This window comes from Protopterus annectens, chromosome 6.part0 (genome assembly GCF_019279795.1).
Source record: "Protopterus annectens isolate FY-2018-M chromosome 6.part0, PAN1.0, whole genome shotgun sequence".
Classification (NCBI taxonomy): Eukaryota; Metazoa; Chordata; order Ceratodontiformes; family Protopteridae; genus Protopterus; species Protopterus annectens.
The window spans coordinates 1,596,572,546-1,596,594,480 of record NC_056737.1 but is presented as its reverse complement, the minus strand read 5'-3'; the positions used below and the strand labels follow the sequence as shown (position 1 = coordinate 1,596,594,480).

The window sequence follows — 21,935 nt, the reverse complement described above, 5'->3', positions numbered from 1 at the left end:
GAGGGAAGGAAGCTGCTGTCTGAGTAATAGACTTCGAAACTTGAATGGAAGTAGGAGGAGTATACGTTGGAGTTTGAGGCAAACTACGCTCACCTTAATGAGGGAACGTGGACTTCGACGGCTAAGAGAGACCTTTGGCCACAAGCAATTGATCAACAAGCCGCAGCACATCCTGCTCAGAAAGACTCTTGGTTGACCTCATGGAGATGGCTGATGGTGATTCTGGCCTTTCTAGGAAAGGACTATACTGACTACTTGCAAAAGGATCCAGTGAAGGGGAATATTTGGTCCTTGCTAATTCAATAGGTGCAGAGCTCGGAGCAGAGGAAGTCTGCACCAAAGAAGAGAGTGTGGAAAAGGTTTGCGCCAAAGATGTCAGCGCTGTAGTTGAAGGTGTCTGCAGCGTAAAGGCAAAGGTCTGCCCCAAAGGGTACAGTGCCATAGTGGAAAGTGTCTGCACCGGCAATAAGGACGGTGCCGAGAAGGATTGCACTGAAATACATGTTGATGCTGACAAAGTCTGCGCCGTGGAGTACAGAAGAGTCATACTTGGAGCCGAAGGTGAGTGTACCAATGATGCCGAAGGGGACTGAACCTGTATTGATGGTGCCATTAGCGGTTGGGACAGAACTGTCGGAACCGTAGTTGCTGATATCGATAAAGGAGACATGGCTGTAGTTTGGATCATTTGGGGCAGTGCCGAGCCTGGTGCCAACAGGGTCATAAGTGGCAGCGCCAGAGTAGTAATCAATTTGACCTTCTTGTGAGTTGACTCCCTAAGATCTCCAGAGGGAGAAGAAGGGAGTGACTTCCATGACGAAGAGGAAGAACGCCTCTTGCGGGGTTTAACAGGAGGGGGTGAGCCCTCCGACCCAGAAATAGCCTCAGAGAAAGGAGACTTGAGGAGACCTTTCAAAATTAATTTATTCTTCCTCTCGCTGAGAGTCCTGGTAAAGAAGTTTTTACAAATCCCACAAGGAGAGTCTACAGTCAAGTGGGAGACATTAAGAGAGTAGACACAAGTCATGGCCATCGGAAAGCGGTAACTTACAGCCACAATACTTGCACTGCTTGAAACCAATGGAACTTTTCTTATCTAAAATAGCTGGTGTGGAGAAGTACAGTAGCAAAAGGAAGAATAACGGCTACCCAAGAAAAGGGTAAAAAGAGAAAAGGAAGGATTACCAATGATAGTAATGGAGAATTACCACAAGGTAAGAAAAGAAAGAGGGTAATAAAGGGAAAAAATAAAGAAAGAGTCTAAGGTGTGTAATAGCATAGGAAAATATTAGAATAAACTTTTGAGAAAAAATTTAGAGTAATAATATATAAACTGTCAAAAATTTAGACAGCTGAGAGAGTGGCTTGACACAGCTATTCAGCAACATGGCAAACGAGATCTGAGGTAACAGGGAGCAGAGGATTCTGGGTAGGACCTTGGCTCGAGAGTTTTTGGCTAACGCGAGCTTGAAATTTTCTGGCTCGGTTCCAAGGATGGAACCGATAATCCATCAGTAAGGAATGAACGAAGATTAACAACATCAGATCTTATTTTATTTTTATTTCTTTACATTCAGTGACATAAATCACAATTGGGAAAAACAATTACTGGTGCCAGTCAACTGACTTGATCCTAAGATCATGAATGGTTCCTCTAACTGTGTCTCATTGTGACTGAAAAGATGTTTAGGGAAGAGATGCAGAGAGCATGAGAAAGTACAGTTGTGTTGCTCTCCCAGTGGAAATGCTCCCTCATGGTATGCAGGGTTTCCCCAAATGAGTAATCCTCAGGAGGAGAAGCTGAAGGAATAGATTCTTCAGCATTAGAATCCTCATAGGGAGGAATAGAATATCCCTGCTCTGAAGAGGAGTCAGAGGAAATAGAAACCTGATCAGAGGAATCATATTCAGTATCTTGCCTACGCCTCTTATCAAGAGGGAGATGGGAATCACTGATCAAAATAATTAGGTCTTAGGCCATTTTGAGCATCTGTTTCTTAGGCATAGAAGTCTGTCCTGGAGAATGCTGTACTTGTTTCCTTGTCTTTAAAACTGTTTTAGACTTTGTTTTGGATGCTGAAGTAGGCTTGATATAAAGCTGTGTAGGTCTGAAAACACCATCAGAAGCCGATGCCTGCTCAGCGGCTCCGGACCCATCTGAGGGATTAGTTTCCAAAGGGCCAATGCCTTGAGTATCCAGAGGCCCAGTTGTCTCCACGTAGGAGTTGGAGGCGGCCTGTGGCTCTGAGGTAGCGGGTATCAGGGGCTGCGAAAGCGCCTCACTGAGCACCAGCGAACCGGCGGCTGGCCTAGAAGAGGCTTTGTCATCAGTTTTGGACCTCAGATGCCTGTCCTTTTCTTTCTCCTTGCGCTTTTTATGAATTCCGGTCGTCGGTTGTTCCGACGGCATTATATAGTTAAACTTTCGGCCAAAGTAATGAAAAGCAAAATCATACCAACGCTTAATAGTGCGTTGGTTAAATCTAGCACAAAACCGACAACTAGCAATGTCGTGGTTAGGGCCTAGGCAAGGAATACAGTAAGAATGAAAACCCTTATGACGTATTTGCTTCCCACAAGAAATACAATTATTAACTTTTTCTGACATCAGTCTGGAGCAAGAAAAAATTTTTTTCCCAATGGTGTACTTAGCTTTATAGAAGACTTTGGATCTGAAATACAATTTAGAAAATCTCAGAAGTCGGCCGACCGGCACTTGCGAACTGCTTTTGCTTCGGGCACTGTGCAGCAAGAAAGACTGAAGAAAATGGCGTTGGCTGCATCTTATATACCCCTGGCGCTCTGACGTCAGGGAAGAGGCGACAGCAACCAACGCCGGACCAGGACTTTGGAACTCAGGCCAACTGCGGGTAGCCTGCCAGCAGGATAATCCAACTGTAATGACTGCAACAGCGAAACACGATGAACATCAAAATATTCTAGGAGATCAGAGGGAGAATTTAAAAAATAAAAATAAAAACTTATATTAGAATGGATTTTTGTATGGTAGTACATAACGTAGTTCTGATCTCTGCTGCAAACAATCTGTTGATCACAACCAGTGTTGAGAATATGAGGTAAGGAGTTTCAAACAGATCTTGCAACAGCAGTCTTCTGTCCATCCAAAGTTAGCTAAAGTTGAAATCACTGCTGAGATTAAGAGTTGCAGGAGTATAACGTGATGGGAGCTAACACATTACATTAGAAAGTTTTAAACTGAAATAATATCTTCCGCTGGTGGAAAATGTACCACCAAAGGAGTTGCACTCAACTGTGTACTGCATACGGCAGTACATTTTACCGATTAATTGTTCACTTATTTGGAGGTTTCTCATTCCAAAACACCCTCTGTAGATGAGATTTGCTTCCATTCCTAATACAACTGCATGGTGTAAGAGAGTAACTGGACTCTACTTCCACATTGTCTTTTGTTAAATTGTGCAATTTCATGAATAAATCTGTGAAATTACACAGGATCTGGAAGGCTGCTAACTTTTTTTTTTTAATAAATACTGGATGGGGTTAAGTGTCTTAAAGTAAATGGACAGATAATTAATTTACAAGGTTTACAGCATTGGGTTATTTGAAGACATTCGAGTCTTTTGTTATAACCCTGCAAGAGACAAATTTAGAGGAACAAGAACATGCTGCAGTGTTAAGGGACTACTGATCCTATGGAGTAGCTTGTACTTTCATGGTGCAGGGGTACTGAGGGAGCAATGTTAGTGATTTCCAACCAGTGTTCTGTGACATTAAAAGATATCACAGTGGATGTACAGGGGTGTTATGCTGGAATGAATGACTACATTGGTGCAATTTACAGTATAGTATATAAAGCAAATGTCTTAATTTACCCACTCCCTTGAACCACACTAGAAGAATTTAGAAAAATAATGAGGATTATATATATTTTTTGAAAGCATAGAAGTGCTTATGTGACATTGGAATTTTTATATTATTTTATTGCAGACTTGGTCAGTCCCACTCTTTTTAGGAGTGACTAGGGGAAATTTGGTCAGTGCATCAGGGAACTTGCCCTGCTGTTTGATAGATGCAGTGGGATCTTTTACATCCACCTGAGCCACTACCAACTCAAGCAGATAGGATATTGGTTTAATGTCTCATACAAAAGATGACACACTCAGGAATGCACCAACCCTTATGCTGCACAGCAGCATCAGTTATTGATCTGCCTAGTGCAGGAATAGAATGCCCACCCTTATGCAATAAAGGCTAGTATACTACCTGCTGCAGCACTTACACTGCTGCTAAAATGCTATGAATGTATTCAGGATCAGAAGTGGACTTGGAAATGTCACGAACCATTTATGGGGATGATATGAGGGTACTTATCTTAAGATGGTGGGATCCACTTCTGTTTTTGAGTAGATAAGAAAGCTAGAGGTGATGGAGACAAAGTGCCTGAAGCAGATGGTTGGATGTGGGACAGGTGATGAAATGGGAACATCAGAGCAGAAACCAAAGTAGCTCCAGTTGCAACGAAGGTCAAAGAGAACAGATTAAGGTGTTTCAGGCACGTGTACAGGAAAGCAGAAGACAATCTGGTAAAGAAGGTTTGGGACTGACAAGAAGAAGCCAAGAGGAGACAAGGGCATCCAGCAAAGAGATGGATGGACTCTGTGACACACGATCTGTGATGGTCAGGCATGATTGTTAAAGTAGATGGGAGAGTGGCACTGAACTGAGAGAAACAGTGAAAACTGACACAACATCCCAATATCATGTAGAAAATGAGGGAAAAGAAGGGTGGCTGCCGATGATGGCATTATGGCATGGTATGGTAAGATATGGTGTCATATTTATATATATATATATATATATATAGTTATATATATATAAAAAAAGATTTCTTTGCTTGCTGAAAATTTATCTGATAAATTCAGATGGTTTATTTACGTTTTTGGATCAGTTTGGTATGTTCTTAGTTTGCAAGTTAAACACAATGAAAACAAAGGTAACAGCTGTGAATTTCAAGCCCTTTCAGATACGGAAAAAGAAGTACAATTATACATAAGGCAGACATCAGTGTGTGTATAACTTGCTCTTTTCTCCTCCTTTTTCTTTTGGCTGTTCCCATTAGAGATCGCCACAGTGGATCATTTGTTTCCATTTCTTCCTGTCCTCTGCATCTTGCTCTGTCACACCAACCACCTGCATGTCCTCTCTCACCACATTCATAAACCTTATCTTAGGCCTTTCTCTTACCTGGCAGCTTCATCCTTAGCATCCTTTTCCCAATATACCCAGTATCCCTCCTCAGCACATGTCCAAACCAATGCAATCTCGCATCTCTGGCTTTGTCTCCAAACCGTCTACCCTCGGCTGACCCTCTAATATAATTATTCCTAATCCTGTCTACCCTTGTCACACACGGTGCAAATCTTAACATCTTTAACTCTGCCACATCCAGCTCAAACTCCTGCCTTTTTGTCAATGCCACTGTCTCCAACCCATATAACATAGTTCATAGGTTCGTACTAGGCTATCTGCCCTAGGGCATTTATAAGCCTAGCCAGAGTGTGTGTGGCTTTCACCACCCCTTAGGATGAGAATACTACACCCATTTAGGGTTTAGTTTACTGTGCCTCTGTCTAGCAGTGACACAGAGATGACCCCCGGGGTAAACCTACGATCTCCCATCCACTCGTCAAGACTTCTCTTGAATAGAGTTAGTGAGGGGCTCTGCCTAACATGGATTGGGATTCTGTTCCAGAGTGTAGGGAGCCTCTGGGTTATGAATCTGTCCCTCCAGCACGTCCTATTTATTTCTGTGTTGAGGTTTAAGTCTCTTGCTCTCATGGCTCTGATGGATTTGGATTTTTTGAGGTGGAGCATGTCCATTAATTCCGGATTGGACATGGCCTTGTACGTTAGGCACAGGTCACCTCTGAGTAGGCGGTATGCGACTGAATAGAGCTGGAGTTTTTTCAGTCGGTCAGCATATGACATAGGTTTAAGACCCTTTATCCTCTTGGTGAGGAACTTTTGAGGTCTTTCCAACTGCTGCAGGTGTCAGGTAAGATACATCCCAAATGGGGCATTGTACTCAATCATTGGCCTAATAAGAGATGAGTACAGGGGCACAATGACCTCTCTTGATCTAGATGTGAAACCCTTCATGATAAGGTGGGCAATATAGAAGGTCTTGATAACCACTTTGGCAATGTGAGTGTCAAATGAGAGGTTACTGTCAACCTGGGTCCCTAGGTCTCTGATTACCTCTTCCGTACTTAATGGATTACCACCTATGTGGTAATTTGTGGGTACCTTGTTTTTCCCAAAGGGTATGACTATACATTTTTTGGCGTTAAGCTTAAGGCCATGGTTCTGGCACCAATTATCCGTTTCTATGAGTCCTCTCTGAAGGATGTTTGTGTCCGCTGGAGTATCAATTATGGTGCCCAGTTTGCAGTCATCTGCGAACTTTGTCAGCCACAATCCTCCTATGTTTGCCTGTACCTCGGAAAAATAAATGCCGAACAAGAGGGGTCCCAGGACTGAGCCCTGTGGGACACCGCTTGTGACTGGCTTAGAGTCTGACATAGCTCCAGCAACTCTGACCCTGTGGGTTCTGTCCTTGAGCCAGTTTGCAACCCATCTCGTGACATATGGGTTTACATTTAAGCTGGTGAGTTTGTCTATGATGCCAGAGTGTGGTATTGTGTCAAAGGCTTTTGCAAGGTCAAGGTGGGCTGTGTGAACTGCCTTACCTTCATCAATGACCTTAGTGACGGTTTCAAAAAAGTCGACCAAGTTCAAAAGGCAGGATCTGCCCTTGACAAAGCCAAACTGGGTAGGATCCAATGTCTGTAGGTCCCCAATGTCTTTGTTTATGAGTTCCATAATGATCCTCTCCATAGCTTTGCAGACCAGGCTCGTCAAGCTTATGGGGCGGTAATTTCCAGGGTCCGTAGAAGCACCGCCTTTGTGAAGTGGGACCACTGTTGCCGTACGCCACTCTTTGGAACGTAATGATCCTGTAGTAAGGCTAAGATTAAACAGCAGCCTTATGTTTGGGTTTAGTTCCTCTTGGAGTTCATGTAGCACACAGCCTGGGACACCATCCGGTCCCATTGATGCTGTGTTTTTAGCTTTAGAGAGGGCGGCTCTCACCTGGGCATCTGAGATGTTAGGGAGGCTATAATCTGCTGGGATAGTTATTTCTCCTTTGGGGGAGGGGAGGAGAAATTTGCACTGAACCTGTCTGCCAGAATGTTGGCAATGTCAGTGGGTTCAGTGTATTTATTGTCATTTTGGACTAACTCTGAGCATATCTGGGAGTTTCCACCCAGGTTTCTAACATAGCTAAAGAAGGCCTTGTGATTGTCTTTTGTGTCTTTTGTGATTTTTCTCTCAAAGTTGGCCTTGGATGATTTTATGAGTGATCGTAGTATTTTGCTAGTACTGATCAGAGATGCCTTCCCATTTAGGGATTTTGCTCTGTCATGTAGTAGCTTCCTCCTCCTGTTGTAAAGTTTGTTTATGGCTGGGGTCCACCAGACCGGCCTGCCTTTGGGGAATGGGTCTTGGTTTTATTTGGGATTGCATGATCCATGCATTCTTGAAGGTGCCCGTAGAAGGCATTTGCAAAGGATTCAGCAGTGTGGGTTGTGGTTTCCACTGGCCCAGGGACCTTGAAGGATACCACTTCAGTCTTAAGAAGTGTGAAGTTGGCTTTTGAGAAGTTCTTCACTGTGGTCTTTTGTGCAGGGGGTGGGGGCGGGATGTGGATTTCCAGTGAGATTAATTTATGGTCTGATCTTACCAATGAGGGATATACTTCCAGTGTGGAGCATTTTGTCCCCATGTTTGTGATGATCAGGTCTAGTATATTGTCTCCTCTTGTGGGAATGGTGACTAGTTGTTCCATCGCATTTGAGTTTATGAATTCTAGGAACCTTTGGGCTAGGGTTTTGGGCTTGAGTAATGTTCCCAGTCTATGTTTGGGTAGTAAAAGTTTCCCAATATAATGGTATTTGGAGAGACATTCATACTCTCCAGTGTCTTCAGGAAGGCTGTGTGGGTTTCCTGAGCTTGAGAGGGTGGTCTGTAGCATGCTACAAATTGTAAGGCAGTTTTGCCTATGGTTAGTTGCACCTGGATCGTCTCCGATGCTTCGTGCGTTGCCACTAACCTGGAGGTGTGGGTATCTTTGATGAATATGGATACTCCCCCTCCTTTTGTGGTTCGGTCCAAGTTTTGGGGCCGGAAAGCATGATATGAGGTAAAACCTGATAGTGCTGGGGTGCTCTCAAGAGCCTTGAACCAGGTTTCAGTCACTGCACAGACATCGATGTTCTCCATACTGAGGAGGGCTTCGAGGGCATACATCTTGAGGTTTAGACTTCTGGCATTGAGCAGCATTACCCTTAGTTTTTTTCCACTTGTGTTTTCTAGGGAGGTAGGTTTGTCATTTGAGCCTTGCCTAAAAAGGCACTATGGGGGTGGCAAGAGCCTTGGCCAATATCCGGAAGCCCAGGGGTGACAGGTGCAAGCCATCCCTTGCGAAGCAGCGTGGCTTGTCGAGCATGTCATCCCAAGCAGACAGACATTGGATCCCCTTTGATTGACACCAGTAATTAAGCCAATTGTTAAAACTGATCATTTTGTCTTTGTACTGTGGCATCATTCTTGGTGAGGGTAAGATGCTGCTCAGGGTCAGGGTCATACCGGCCTGGGCTACATAATCAGAGAGCTCCTCTATGTCTCTTTTCATGTAGTCCAGGGAGGTACGTCTCAGGTCGTTCACACTGGCATGTACAATGACTGAGTCATATTTGTACTTGCTGTGGAGTGACCTGAGTGCTTATGCTATGTGGCGGATTCTAGCTCACGACAGGCAGCTTACTGTGACCTTTTCCTTGTTCAGTCTGGTGAGCGGGACGTCAGTGTGTCTGACTATGGAGTCACCTATTACAAGTGTGTCTGGCATGTTGTTTGGCCTTAAGGGCTGTGACTGTTTAGCACACTGACTTTGTGAACTATGTGTTGCATGTGCTTTGTCTTGAGGTGGCGGTTGCTTGGGTGTCTGCTTTGGAGGCCTCTGTTGTTTTGGTAGATTTTTAATCAGCGCCTCCGAGTATGTTTTTGTGTGTTTATGTGTTTGGTTTGCAGTTGTGATAGTTCTATGTGAGACTGGTCTCACTACCCTCTTGTATATCTTCCCTTTCACTCTTACTGGTACTCGTCTGTCACAAATCACTCCTGACGCTTTTCTCTTCTGTGAGGAATAAATATAGTATGGAGACACTATATTTAAGGTTGCAAGAGAGCAGAGGAGCTGCAAGGCTTGTCTTCCTGCAAAATCATTGTTTCCTTTGTTGTAGACCCTTTAGTTTATTTATGTACATCGCAGTCTACTGCTGTTCGTATACTGGGACAGAGCAGTATAGTGGGCAAGCCTTTTTGCTCTCTTTGTCACTGTTCTGTGATGTCTGGTTTGGTGCATTTTTAAGTGTAGATGTGTGTTGGAGGAGGTGTGGGATATGTACAGTGTTACATATGATGTACTGGAATTCAGTGCTTTGGAGTTTGATGCATCATGTCTCAAAATTAAATGTGTAGTTTATGCAGTGCCATATACTTATAGATAATGAATGGTTTAGGTTTACCTGTGTGACCTTTTTACCCTTTGGTTTGGATGTTAGTCAGGATATGTTGCAGACACCTTGATATCATGGACATCAGGCTTAATTTAAAGCTCTATCTTTCTAAAGTATTGCCAAACAATCCACTTATGATGTGTATGTACAAACTGAAATGTAAACCAGTGAGCGCATGCGAGCGCGCACACACACACACACACACACACACACACACACACACACACACACACACACACACACATACAAAAAAGTAACAAAGCAAGTAAAAAGAAGTTATGTCTTACCATAATGTTCCATCTGTGTTGTACATCTTTGTTCATTCATTACTAATAGGATCTCAGTTCCGTCCTCGGAACTGATACAGCCGTTTCCAAGCTCATGCCAGCCAAAAACTCAGCTAAGACCTACCCATAATGCCCCTCTCCTAGTTACTCCAGATCGAGTTTGCCCACCCCTAGATAATGGATGTAGTACTAGAAAATATAGTAAAAGGCTCTGTCTGAGCAAATACCCTAATCAGGAGTTCCTTAAGTCCACCAGGAGTCCAGGCAGGGAGAAGGAAGGTGGGAAGTAATGAATGAACAAAGATCTACAACACAGATGGCAAAGATCTACAACACAGATGGAACATTATGGTAAGATATAACTTCTTTATCTGATGTCGTTAATCTTTGTTCATTAATTACTAATAGGACCGAGTCCTCAGTTACTTTTGAGTCCTGGGTGGCCCTAAGGAAGGATATTACCGAGCACCATAGAACCAAAAGATGCTCGTCCCCTGGAGGCCAAATCCAATTTGTAATGAGAGATAAAGGTATGAGGTCTTCTCCAAGTGGCTGCTGCGCAGATATCATTCATAGAGGCTCTGGAATTATATGCTACAGAAGTAGCCATAGATCTAGTAGAATGAGCCTTTATTCTGGAAGGTAAGGACAGCTTATTGTGTTGGTAGACAAAGGTAATGACGTTTTCTAAGCCAGGAGGATAAAGTCACTTTGGAAACTGGTTTACTCAATCTGGGTCTTGCAAAGGCCACAAACAACTGACCCGTTTTCCTGAAAGATTTAGTCCTGTCCAAATAACAACGAAGCTGCCGATGCACATCAAGGGTTTGCAAAAGGTACTCCCCTCTATTAGAATACTGAGGGAAGAAAACTAGCAGGTCAATAGATTGGTTAATGGAAAAAACAGAAATGACCTTGGGCAAGAAAGAAGGATCAGTACAAACGGACATCCTATCCATGTGGAAGATCAAGTAAGGTCTCTTGACACTCAAGGCCTGCAGCTCAGATACTCTTTTCGGTGAGGTTAAGTGCTACTAGAAGTAACGTTTTCCATACAAAAATTTTAAATCACATGAATCAAAGGGCTCAAAAGGAGGACCTGAGAGAGACTGAAGTACCAAAGTCAAGTCCTAGGGTTCTAAGGGAGGCTTGTCCAGAGGTTTAACATGTAATACTCCTTTCAAATAGGTCTTGCATAGGCGGTGTGACATAACTGAAGAATTATCAAGTCCATTATGAAAATCGGCAATAGCTGCTAAATGTACAGTGATTGTCGATGCTGAGACTCCTGCATGTAAAAGAGTAGTCAGGTATTGTAGGATCTTTTGAACAGGCATTGAGAAAGGGTCTAAGTTCTGATCTTTGGCCCAAATAGAGAACCTAGTCCATTTACTAGAATAAACTTTTCTGGTGGAAGGTTTGTGTGAAGCCAGAAGAATTTCACGAACAAGAGATGGGATGTCAGGCAGCCTGGCAATCACTGGAAGTGGAGGAACCAAGCTGTGAGCTTGAGACTGTGCAAGTTCGGATGAATCAGTCCTTGAGGATGAGATAAAAGGTCTTGGGAATGATCCAGGATCCATGGGCTGTGAATCAGAATAGGCCATAGAAACGGGAACCAGACTTGACAGGGCCAGTATGGGGCAATGAGGATCACTTTGCTTCTCAACCTCTGAACTTTCTAGAGAAATTTTGGAATGAGGGGAAATGCATACAGAAGACCCACGGGGCCAATCGTGCGTTAGAGCGTCACTCTATGGTTCCCCCTGAGGGAGGATCAGGGCAAAATAGCTTCTGCATTTGTAGTCTAGGGGAGAAGCAAGGCTTGTCACAGCATTGGAAGAGCCAATCCGCTGTTACACGGTTGAGGGACCACTCGTGAGGCATCAGAATGTTCCTGCTCAGATTGTCCGCAATAAGGTTGGAATTCCCGGGAATGTGCATTGCTATAAGAAAGCAGTTGGAAGTTATCACCCAGTGCCAAATCGTCATGGCTTCCAGACACACAGGGGGTAAGACCTGGTTCTGCCTTGCTTGTTGATATACCAGATGACTGACATGTTGTCTGACTGAATTGCAATGGTCCCAGAGGGTAGGGATGCATGGAACGCTTGGAGCGCTAAAAGAACTGCCCTCAGTTCCAGGACATTTATGTGCAAATTGGCCTCCATGGGGGACCAGGTGCCTTGGACAGTCTTTCACTGGAAATGCCCCCAACAGGGAAGCATCCGTGATCACCGTGGCCGTGGGCTGGGAAAGACAGAACGGTCGACACCAAAGACTCGTTTGTGGCTTCATCCACCATAGCATTTCTTCCTTGCAATGGTTTGTAAGACGTATCATGTCATCGAAAGGGTGAGTTAGCAACAACCACTGTGCGGAAAGGAGCCACTGCAGGATTCTCATGTGCAGTCTTGCCAGAGGTACTAACGTAATGGCAGCCGCCATGGAGCCTAAAAGTTGCAGTACAAGACATGCTGGTACATAGGTCTGAGGAAGAAGGTCTTGGAGTTGCTGTCTTATTTTCAAAAGCCTATGAGGGGGTAGAGAAGCTTGGCAGGATGTTGTGTTGAAGACCGTTCCAATAAATTCCAGTGTCTTCATTGGGGACATTTGAGATTTGTCTTTGTTGATTGTAATCCCCAAGTGGAGAGTGAGACCTTGGGTGTAAGAGACGCTGTGAACTAGGAGATTCCTGGTCAGAGCGGTAAAGAGCCAATCGTCTAGACAGGGAAACACCTGGAATCCTTGTATTCGAAGATGAGCTACCACAACTGCCACACATTTGGTGAACACTTGGGGGGGTTGTCGAGAGACCGAATGGCAGTGCCCTGAACTGGTAGTGATTGGCTCCCAGCCGGAAGCGAAGAAACCTCCAGGAGCAGTGATCCATCTTTATGTCGCAGTACACATCCTGGAAGTCTATACAGCACATCCAGTTGTCCCTCCCTAGGAAGGGAAGAATGGACTGTGCCGTGACCATCTGGAATTTTTGAGGTTTGATACATTTGTTTAATAGGCTGAGATCCAGAATTGGTCTCCAGTCCCCTGTCTATTTTGGCACTAAAAAGAACCTCAAGTAAAACCCAGACCCTGTCTGGTCTGGTGGGACTGGTTGGATGACACTTTTTCTTAGCGGCTTTCCTACTTCTAAGGCTTCTAATTCTCTCTTATTGGGTGGTACATCGGGGATTCGTTTGACAGGTCTGGGAGTTGAATCGAATGGTATTTGGTAGCCTCTGGATATTATTCTCTGCACCCAAACATCGGTAGTAATAAAATGCCAGGCTGGTAAATGCAGAGAAAATTGACCCCCGACTGCTTCCAGAGGAAAGCAATCGGGCCACTGTTCAGGAGCGCTGGTAGGGTCTGCAGAGAGAAAGAATCTCTAACGCCCTGGTTACGCGGACCCCCCTCTACCCCAAAAGGGGTGTCTTCCATACGAGTTGCCCTCTCTGCCCCGGGGGGATCCTTGGGATTTCTTGAACCACATTTTTCCTCCCTTCTGGTTCCTGGAATAGGACCTCTGGGGGTTGGAAAAGTGTATGCCCATAGCAGACAAGGTCCTTCCGTCTTTCTCACTACGTGCAAGTTTGTCTCATACTTTGGGTCCAAAAAGTGCAGATTCGTCGACAGGTGCGTTAACGAAGGAAGATTTAAAGGGGTCTGCGAAGTCACACAACTGCATCCAAGCATTACGTCTCATGACAACACCTGATGCGACAGCTCGAGCTGCCCCCTCGGTGGTGTGAGATATCAAACACATCGAGGAGTTCGAGATGGATTCAAGGGTAGCTAGCTGCGAGGCGACAGTATCACGCCCCTCATCAGGCAGTACTCCCACCAAACAGGAAGACATTTTGGAAATTAGGTCTCTTTGGAGGCGAGTAAGGTGTGCCAGATAGATCAGCGACCGAATGGCGAAGGTCACTAAAGCATGGGTCCGCTTCCCTAGTCTGTCCATGGTCCGGGACTTCCTGTTTGGAGGATGGACAGTGGAACTATCGTCTGTCAGTTCTCTCTTGGTAGCCACCACCATGACCATAGAATCAACTGTCAACTGCTTGGACCAGTGGGTCTGGTCTTCAGGTGTAGATAAAATTTTGTCTGGCCACCGGGGGACAGGTTCTATGTTGTCTAGGGCCTTCCAGGCATGCTGCACAATGAGTTTAACAAGGTCATCTGGCAGTGGGGTCACCCAGGAAGTAGATGGTCGGGCACGGAAGGCCTGCAAGAACACCGATTCCTAAGAAGAAGGGTTAGAGGACTTCCAGTCTCCCTGCTGCTTGAGGATTTTGAAAATGTCTCCGAATGAGATGTCATCTGGGGGAGACCGTGGGGACTCTTCCCCCTCATATCACAATCAGTGTCTTCGGTGATAGATTCCTCCGGGGAATCAAGGTGCTTTCTCTTGCACCATTTCTTCCGGGGTGGCTCCCCAGTGGGATCATCTGAGGAGAACTCTGGATAAGGGATTCCCTTTGAAGGGGGTTCTTGTGACTCCCGTGCCTGGGGTCCCAAAATAGAGGGTTGGGAGAGGTGCATGCTGGGGGGGGGGGTTCTGATACTGATGTCATTGGTGCTAACTGTAAGCCTTCGGAGTGAGGGACCCTCTCCATCACCTCAACAGCAAGCCCCTCCGAGGAGGGGTGGGAGCACAGAACCAGAAGGGACAACCTTGGAACAAGGGTCACACCCCCACCCTGAGGAGCCCACCTCCAGGTGAGTAGTTCTGAGAGAACTGGAAGCCGTCGGAGTAGTGGACATAGACGGCGCCAGTGAGAAAACAGGTGCCGGGCTAGGTCCCAAGGTACGGACGGTCCAAGCACTGCTCCGAGAGGGCATCGGCTCCACCGGAGTCAAAGCAGCAAGGGTGGTCGGTGCCAACAGGGGAAACACTGCTGTCGGAGCTGAGACAGTATGCACCAGAGTGGACATCGGTACCAAGATCTCTGTGATCTGGATTGAGGCCGGAGGAGGATAAACAGGAGAAGATGTAGTAAAAGATTCCGAGCCAAGAGGGACGGAAGGTCTAGCTGGAATGGGCAATCCCCTAGCTGCCAGAAGCTAGTCCACAACCCGCACTAGATCTAATTCAGAAAAACTCCTAGTGGATCTAAAGGAGGCAGCTGAAGGAGAATCAGGTCTTTCTGGAAAGGGGCTAAACCTCTGCCCCAAAAAAGCATCATAAGTTGAGAGTATCTTGCCCTTGGCAGGTATTCGTGTTTTAGAGCCGACGGAGCTAAAGAAACTGTCTGCACTGTGGCTGGGGATGGTGCCATAACAGGTAAAGTCATCGGAGCCAATGTCGGATCCAAGGATGGCACCGAAGTCAGTGGTGCCGAGGTTGGAACCAAAATAGGGGTGAATATCATGGACGGCACCGAGGGAGAGGACACAGAGCCTGGTGTCGAAGAGGTCTGCGCCGAGGGTGCCGGCGAAGCACGGAGCCGACTCGGTTCAGTAACTGACGGAGATGCAGGAACTGAGTGACTCCATTTTTCCTTATGTTTTTTGGTCTTTGGAGGGGGTGAGACCTCCGACCCAGATAGAGCCTCCGAAAAAGGTGTCGAGTAAACCTTTTAAAATAAGTTTATTTTAATGTTCTGCTAATGTACGGTTATTAAAACTAGCACAAATGTCACAGTCAGCTTTAATATGATCCACACCCACACAGTAGACACAATGAGCATGTGTATCCGAGTTAGGCATTTTACGCCCACACTTGTCACACTGTTTAAACCCCAACTTATCACTGTCTGACACAGTAAGGCAACAAGGCTATGCTACTGAAAAAACAAAATAAGGGAGAGAAATACGGAGAGAATACCAATGATGGTATTTAAAAAATACCACAATTGGTAAGGAAGGGCCTGTCAAAGGCAGGAGAGAGGGACAGTACTAATAGTGGTAGAAATTAAATTACCAAAGTAAAGGGTAGGGAATAGGATTAGATTATAGGAGATGGTGAGAAAAGTTTAACTTGACTAAAAAATAAACAATTCTGAAGAGAAACAGTCTTAAAAATAACAATTTTCTACTTAGTTTTGAGAGAGATGGCTAGCATGTCTGACTAGAAACATGGCAAATGACATCTGGAGTAACTAGGAGAGAGACATTATGGGTAGGTCTTAGCTGAGAGTTTTTGGCTGGCGCGAAGTTGGAAATGGCCGTATCAGTTCCGAGGATGGAACTGAGGTCCTATTAGTAATTAATGAACAAATATTTACAACATCAAATTAACATTTATGAAGGCAAGTAACACTGCAGAGTTGCTAGAAAGAAAATAAATGCTGATTATTATAGTATGCAAAGTTAAAAGGAAAGCAGTTAGTACAATACAGTCCACTAGCTCCATGTAGGACATTGCTGAAACCCTGACCGCCACTCCAGTTACTTCAGTCCCACTGATGAGTACAAATGAGAGAACAGCTGGCAGACAGGCCAAAGGTCAGCTCACCTGTCCCAAAGGAAGGGATGTGGAGTCAGTCCTGTCTATGACTGATAACTGGTGTATGCACAGTGGTGAAGCAACTGTATATGATTGTGACAGATGATGTAGCCTGCTAAGCAATGATTAATGCAGTAGATTTTAGAGTGTGTGAGGAAGCATACACACAGACATATACCACTCAACCAGTACTGTAAGGACATCCTTTGGCTATGCCTCTGTTGTCAGCCATAAAGGAAGGTAAGGAAGCACAACTAGTGGAGCTCAGGCTTATTAGCCTGAATGTACCCACAAGGACATAAAAAGTTAAAAGTCATGAGCATTAAGAAGCCATGTACCTGAAACACTGTATTCCTTAAGGGGTTATTTGCATATATCCTATAGGCCTCCATTATAGGAGGTTTAAGTTACTACACAGTAAAAATCTGTTTGTCTGGGATTTTCTTGTGTTTTTTACTGAATGGTTAGCCTGTGTGACCTTTTTACCCTTTGGTCTGGATGCTAGTTGGGATATTTTGAAGGTACCTTAATGTGCATCAGGCTTGATCTGAAACTATACATTTATAAAGTATAACCAAACAATCCCCTTATGCTATGCTGTGCTGATGAGGTCACTAAAAAGGCCAAAACATGCAAGCCTGAGGGTAGTGGGGCCTGGCTTCATTAGCCTGAACATATCCATAAAGACATAAAAAGTCATAAGCATTCAGGAGCCATGTAGCTGAAACAATGTATGCCCTTAATGGGTCATTTGCATACACCCCAATGGGCCTCCATTACAGGAGATCTAAGGCATTAGAGTGTGAAAAAAACCCTAGCCTGGCTGTTTTTTTTTTTAATTGCAGTTAATAGCATATCCATACCAGTAATTACCAGTTGTCAGTGGATGCTGGGAAGGGCAAGGGAATACATAGCAAAATGATGAAAAGGGTCTTAATGGTCAAAGAAATGGAAGGTGAAAAAGAACAAAATTCTGTCTATACAAACAGCTCTGATATGCTTAGTTAATTTTCACCTTGCTGTCCACCTCCTCCTTTCTATCACTCTAGCTATACTTATTCCATGGAGTTACAATTATTTTATGTATTGCCTCTATATTTATCTTCAAAATCTATATCCATTCAAATGATACATTTTCACCACTTCTTGAGCTGATAACAAAAAGACTGAATATAAATAAGTTGGTAAATCCTACCTTTCTTATAGGTCCATGTTGCTTACGATACTTCTTGTTCCAAGACACTCCTTCAGCATTTAGCAGCTTTTGTCCCAACTGGTCAACAAGAATGTCTTCAGAACCCCCCTAAGGAAGGAGGCCATATTTAATGACATGCACAATGGAATGGTAACACTGAGTAACCTAGTACTTCATAACACATCACTTATTTAGTCTTTTTTTTTCTACTGACACTGTGATACTGCATGAACAAGAAATTACATGAAAAAGTGACGCAAATTCTAAATGCAGTTGTAAAACTGTTATGCACTCACCCAAGGTCTGTATGTTCTGCCCTTTAAAAATGAGGCAATTTAATAAATACTTAACCACCTGACAACAGCACTTGAGTTACCCACAAATACAATGCTGTTGAGCAAGTTGGAAAACTAAAAGGCAGGTAAAGTCTACAGCATACTATTTCTAACCACCCTCCGAGCATGAAAAAGAAACAAAGGACAGATGGCCTCATATAGTAGATCTAACTTAACACAGCGTGTCTAAGACATGACAGACGCCTTTAAAATTTTACAAAGTTCAAAGACCTGCACAATGAACTAGAAACAAAAATTTCTTTAGTACTCAGACATAGCTTTTACCTTACAGGTTGTAGACAGACTGCAAAGCATTACACTAAAGTAGATGCTAACTTTCCAAAAAAGGAAGATTTGGAAAAGCAAATAAGCGAGAACAATGCACATTTTTCAGGATCTAAATCTAAGGGAGGCTGTGGGGATCAATACAGCTTTTAAATTTTTTTTCCACTGAAAGTGATCAATGAGTAACCAAGAGAGCTGCTTGTCACAATAACAGCTCACAGTTCACTGAGTGCAGAGCATCTTTAATGCCTTTAATGCATCTCACACCAAATTATGATTTTTTTTTTAATACAGTAGTCAACTTGCTTTCAGCAGATGTCTTGAGAGACAACAAAACCTTAAGAGCTAGGGAGATCTCACATAGATATTCAGAGTAAGGAGAAATTAAGTCATATTTTCTTTACCTGACTTTTGTTAATTAAAACAGTCCAGTGATCATGTAAGATCTTTTTAAGAACACTCAATGTGATACAAAAATGACTAGGACAAAACAGTTTAGGACAAAGGAGAAAATAACAGATATACACAACATATCAGATCTACAAAAAGACCCTTCCGGAAGTTAGATGAATCTTTACTAAATCAGAATGTTTTCCAGTGAACTACAATTTTCTGGGATCTCTGTGCACTATGTAGGAGAGACTAGGTCATCTCACCATGCAAAATAAGTATTTGTTATCAAACACTACACTGGATCCCACTACAGTAAGGGGAGGCCAACAGAAGATTGGTGGAATCTATCCACCATTCCACTACAATCAATGAAGAGGGTCCATACACTCATGGTTGTTCTGAAGCTACTAACATCTTAAATTTCACTGTAACACCTGCATCATCATGTGTACAAACAAATAGCACCATGAAGATCATGGCTTCCATTAAATCAGAAAGTGCAGCAGCATCTAAGCTTGGATTATGCTTTACATTCTTGATTATGATGCAAAGGCCACAAGCTCCTGGGCCTTTCTGAAGGCAGGAAACAGACATTTTAGATTGTCCTACTCTGATCTGATAAAGGACTTCTTCTAGCGAGGATCAGTGAGGATGTCTTCCAATTTAGGGTCACCCAACAAAGGACTACATTTAAGGAAGCACCTACAATAAGGCTCACTTTGGGTAGCTCCACGAGAGGACTATCTGAAGACAGTTATCCAGGCATGGAAACAGCTGGAGATCCAGTAGTAGTTCTGCCCAGGTCGTATCCTCTGGAACCTATAGGTCAGGACACATGCCAGACTTATTTGCTTTCTGGATGTGATGACTGACTTGCTGGAGAGAGAGTCTATTTTGCTTTGACAGCCCTCTCACTAAGTCTTGATTTTGAAATGGTGAAATACCGTGATTTATTTAGTTACAACGTTCTTGGTTTCTTCAACTTTCTACCTTCTCCTCCTGTAGGATAGTGCTAGCAATCTCATTTTGTCTAAGATTATAACACTCTGTTGTATCTCTTATTTCACTCAGGGCAAGTGAGCCATGGTTTTATATACTAGGAGAAGCATCATGCTTTCTAACACACTGACATATTTAGTAAAAAGGTCACTTATCTGCCCAGATAACTGACTTGCATGTTATTTCAAGTATTGAATGAGCTGTGTAGTTTGATTTTTCTTTCCACCTAACAAGTACAAAAATTTTCAGCCCACCAACGTTCATTGCTACGTCGATTAAACTGTCTCGAAATTCTGCACTCTCTCACTTATGTACAACTACTGCTCAGAAATTTATATATAAACCATCAGTTTGTCCTGCTCTTTCTTTCTTACTGACCATGTATCACCCAAACAGACCTCTTAGATCAGAAAACAAACTGCTTCAAAGTAGAAAAACTAAATCTCTCAGCAAGTAAGATGCTCTACTCTTTTACTGTCTCAGAACTATGGAACACCCTCCCACCTTCAATCAGAACCACCAACAATCCTGCTCTCTTTAATAAGTCCCTCAGACAACACCTGTCTTCTCTCTGCCTATGTACATGTGCCAGTACAGCACTCTCCAAAACCTGACTCCTTCCAAAATATCCCCTTACCTTATTTCCATCTTTACGCCTGCATCCCTTTTTCCATCTCTTTCCATCTCTTACTTACCATAACTGACTGCATATGCACTCCTGTCTTGATAAATTCCACTGCTCGCCTATAAACTTCCATCAGTTACTAATCATACAACTGATACTCTACACATGTCATCTCAACTGTAATAATGGAATTGTACAATGCAAATATGTACTGTGTATGTAAATAATCTGTAATTTGTGCTAATACTACTCATTGTGACTGTTTATACTACGTACTGTATGTTATTTCATGTATGTACTGTTTAATCTATGTAATCGATTTACAATGTAAATATATTCTGTAAATCTGCACTTTTGTGCTCATACTATCCCAAGCAGTGTGACTCTATACATATATATATATATATATATATATATATATACACATATATATATATACATATATATATATATATATATATGTATATATATATATATATATATATATATATATATATATATATATATATATATATATACACACATACATACACTGTACTGTTTGGTATTTCATGTATGCACTGTTTAACCTATGTGGAGCTTTTCTCCGCGGGCCTCCACTGAAAATGGGCTCACCTAGGCCCAGTGGACCTTCCCGGTAAACAAATGTAATAAATAAATAAAAAGTTTTAACTTTCCCCTTCCCAACATTAGTATAGAAAAGCCTTTCACTACTTGACTTATAAGGATACCACTGTTAGAGCTGTACTTTCCATGGGCAGCGATTATTCTGAGGCACTCAGCAACAATGTTTGCTCTTGGACTGCATTCATAGTCCCTGAATACACGTTCCTGACTGCCATTTCAGGTATGCATCTTACCACTTGCAGATTGGACTGATGTCTGTTTATCTTGTCAGGACCTCCTGGGGCCAATTATTTATCACACTGTGGAGTCCTCCTAGACAAATGGAGTTTATCCATCTCTACTAAACCAGGCCCTTATTAGTGCTACCCTCAGGAAAGTTTCCTTGAAATTCAGCTTTCTTGACGATCTTTATCGTCACTCCAACCTTCCTTTTCTGGGTAACGTTGATCAGAAGGTATTCTATATGTCACTTGGATCATATTGCACAGTGGACTTGAGGAGTCTTATCTGGCCAGATTTTGCACTGAGAATGCCCTTATTCTGGCACTGAATCATCACCTTGGGGCTAGAGATTAAATGTTTTTATTTTGTGCTGGTTCTGCTCTTGTCATTTTCTGATACTGGATCATAATATCTTTACTAAATGACTACTTACCTATTTTGATATTTCAGCTACTGTCCTACATTCATTTGCCTCTTACGTTTTTGGTTATACACAGGATAAATTTTAAGTATTTTGCCTCCTACTTCCTGTAGTGTGGGGGAAATGTAAGGAGGTCCTTTCCTGGACTTAGCAAGGTCTAGAGGAAGGAGATGAACCAGAAGAAAGGAGATCATAGAAGCTCTCTAAACATGTAAGGGTTTCCTTCCTAGGCAGGATATAATCACTTAAGCAGTGGGTAAAGCTAGCCGAAGAGCACTTTCTTTAAGAAATTTGCCTTGCAAGATAGTGTTCCTGACTTCCTCTTTCAAGACAGGAACCCTCAGCATTGCCAACTGCAGAAACGCACACTGGTGCCCGCAGCCGTTGCCAAAGCATTAGCAAAATCAAAGTTATAGTGACACATGTGGTATCCTACTATCAAGGGCACAGAAAGAGTCTCCTGAGGACCACT

At 43.4% G+C, this 21,935-nt stretch overlaps 1 protein-coding gene across 2 annotated transcripts in view; it reads right to left on the bottom strand.

The window, feature by feature from the left end:
- Window positions 1-21,935, bottom strand: part of USP40 (ubiquitin specific peptidase 40) — a 3,368,940-nt gene that overhangs the window by 2,177,269 nt on the left and 1,169,736 nt on the right. For both annotated transcript variants that reach the window (XM_044075047.1, XM_044075048.1), the window contains one exon: window positions 17,557-17,664. In XM_044075047.1, the coding sequence (XP_043930982.1) occupies window positions 17,557-17,664 (108 nt within the window). The remainder of the gene's footprint in view (window positions 1-17,556; window positions 17,665-21,935) is intronic.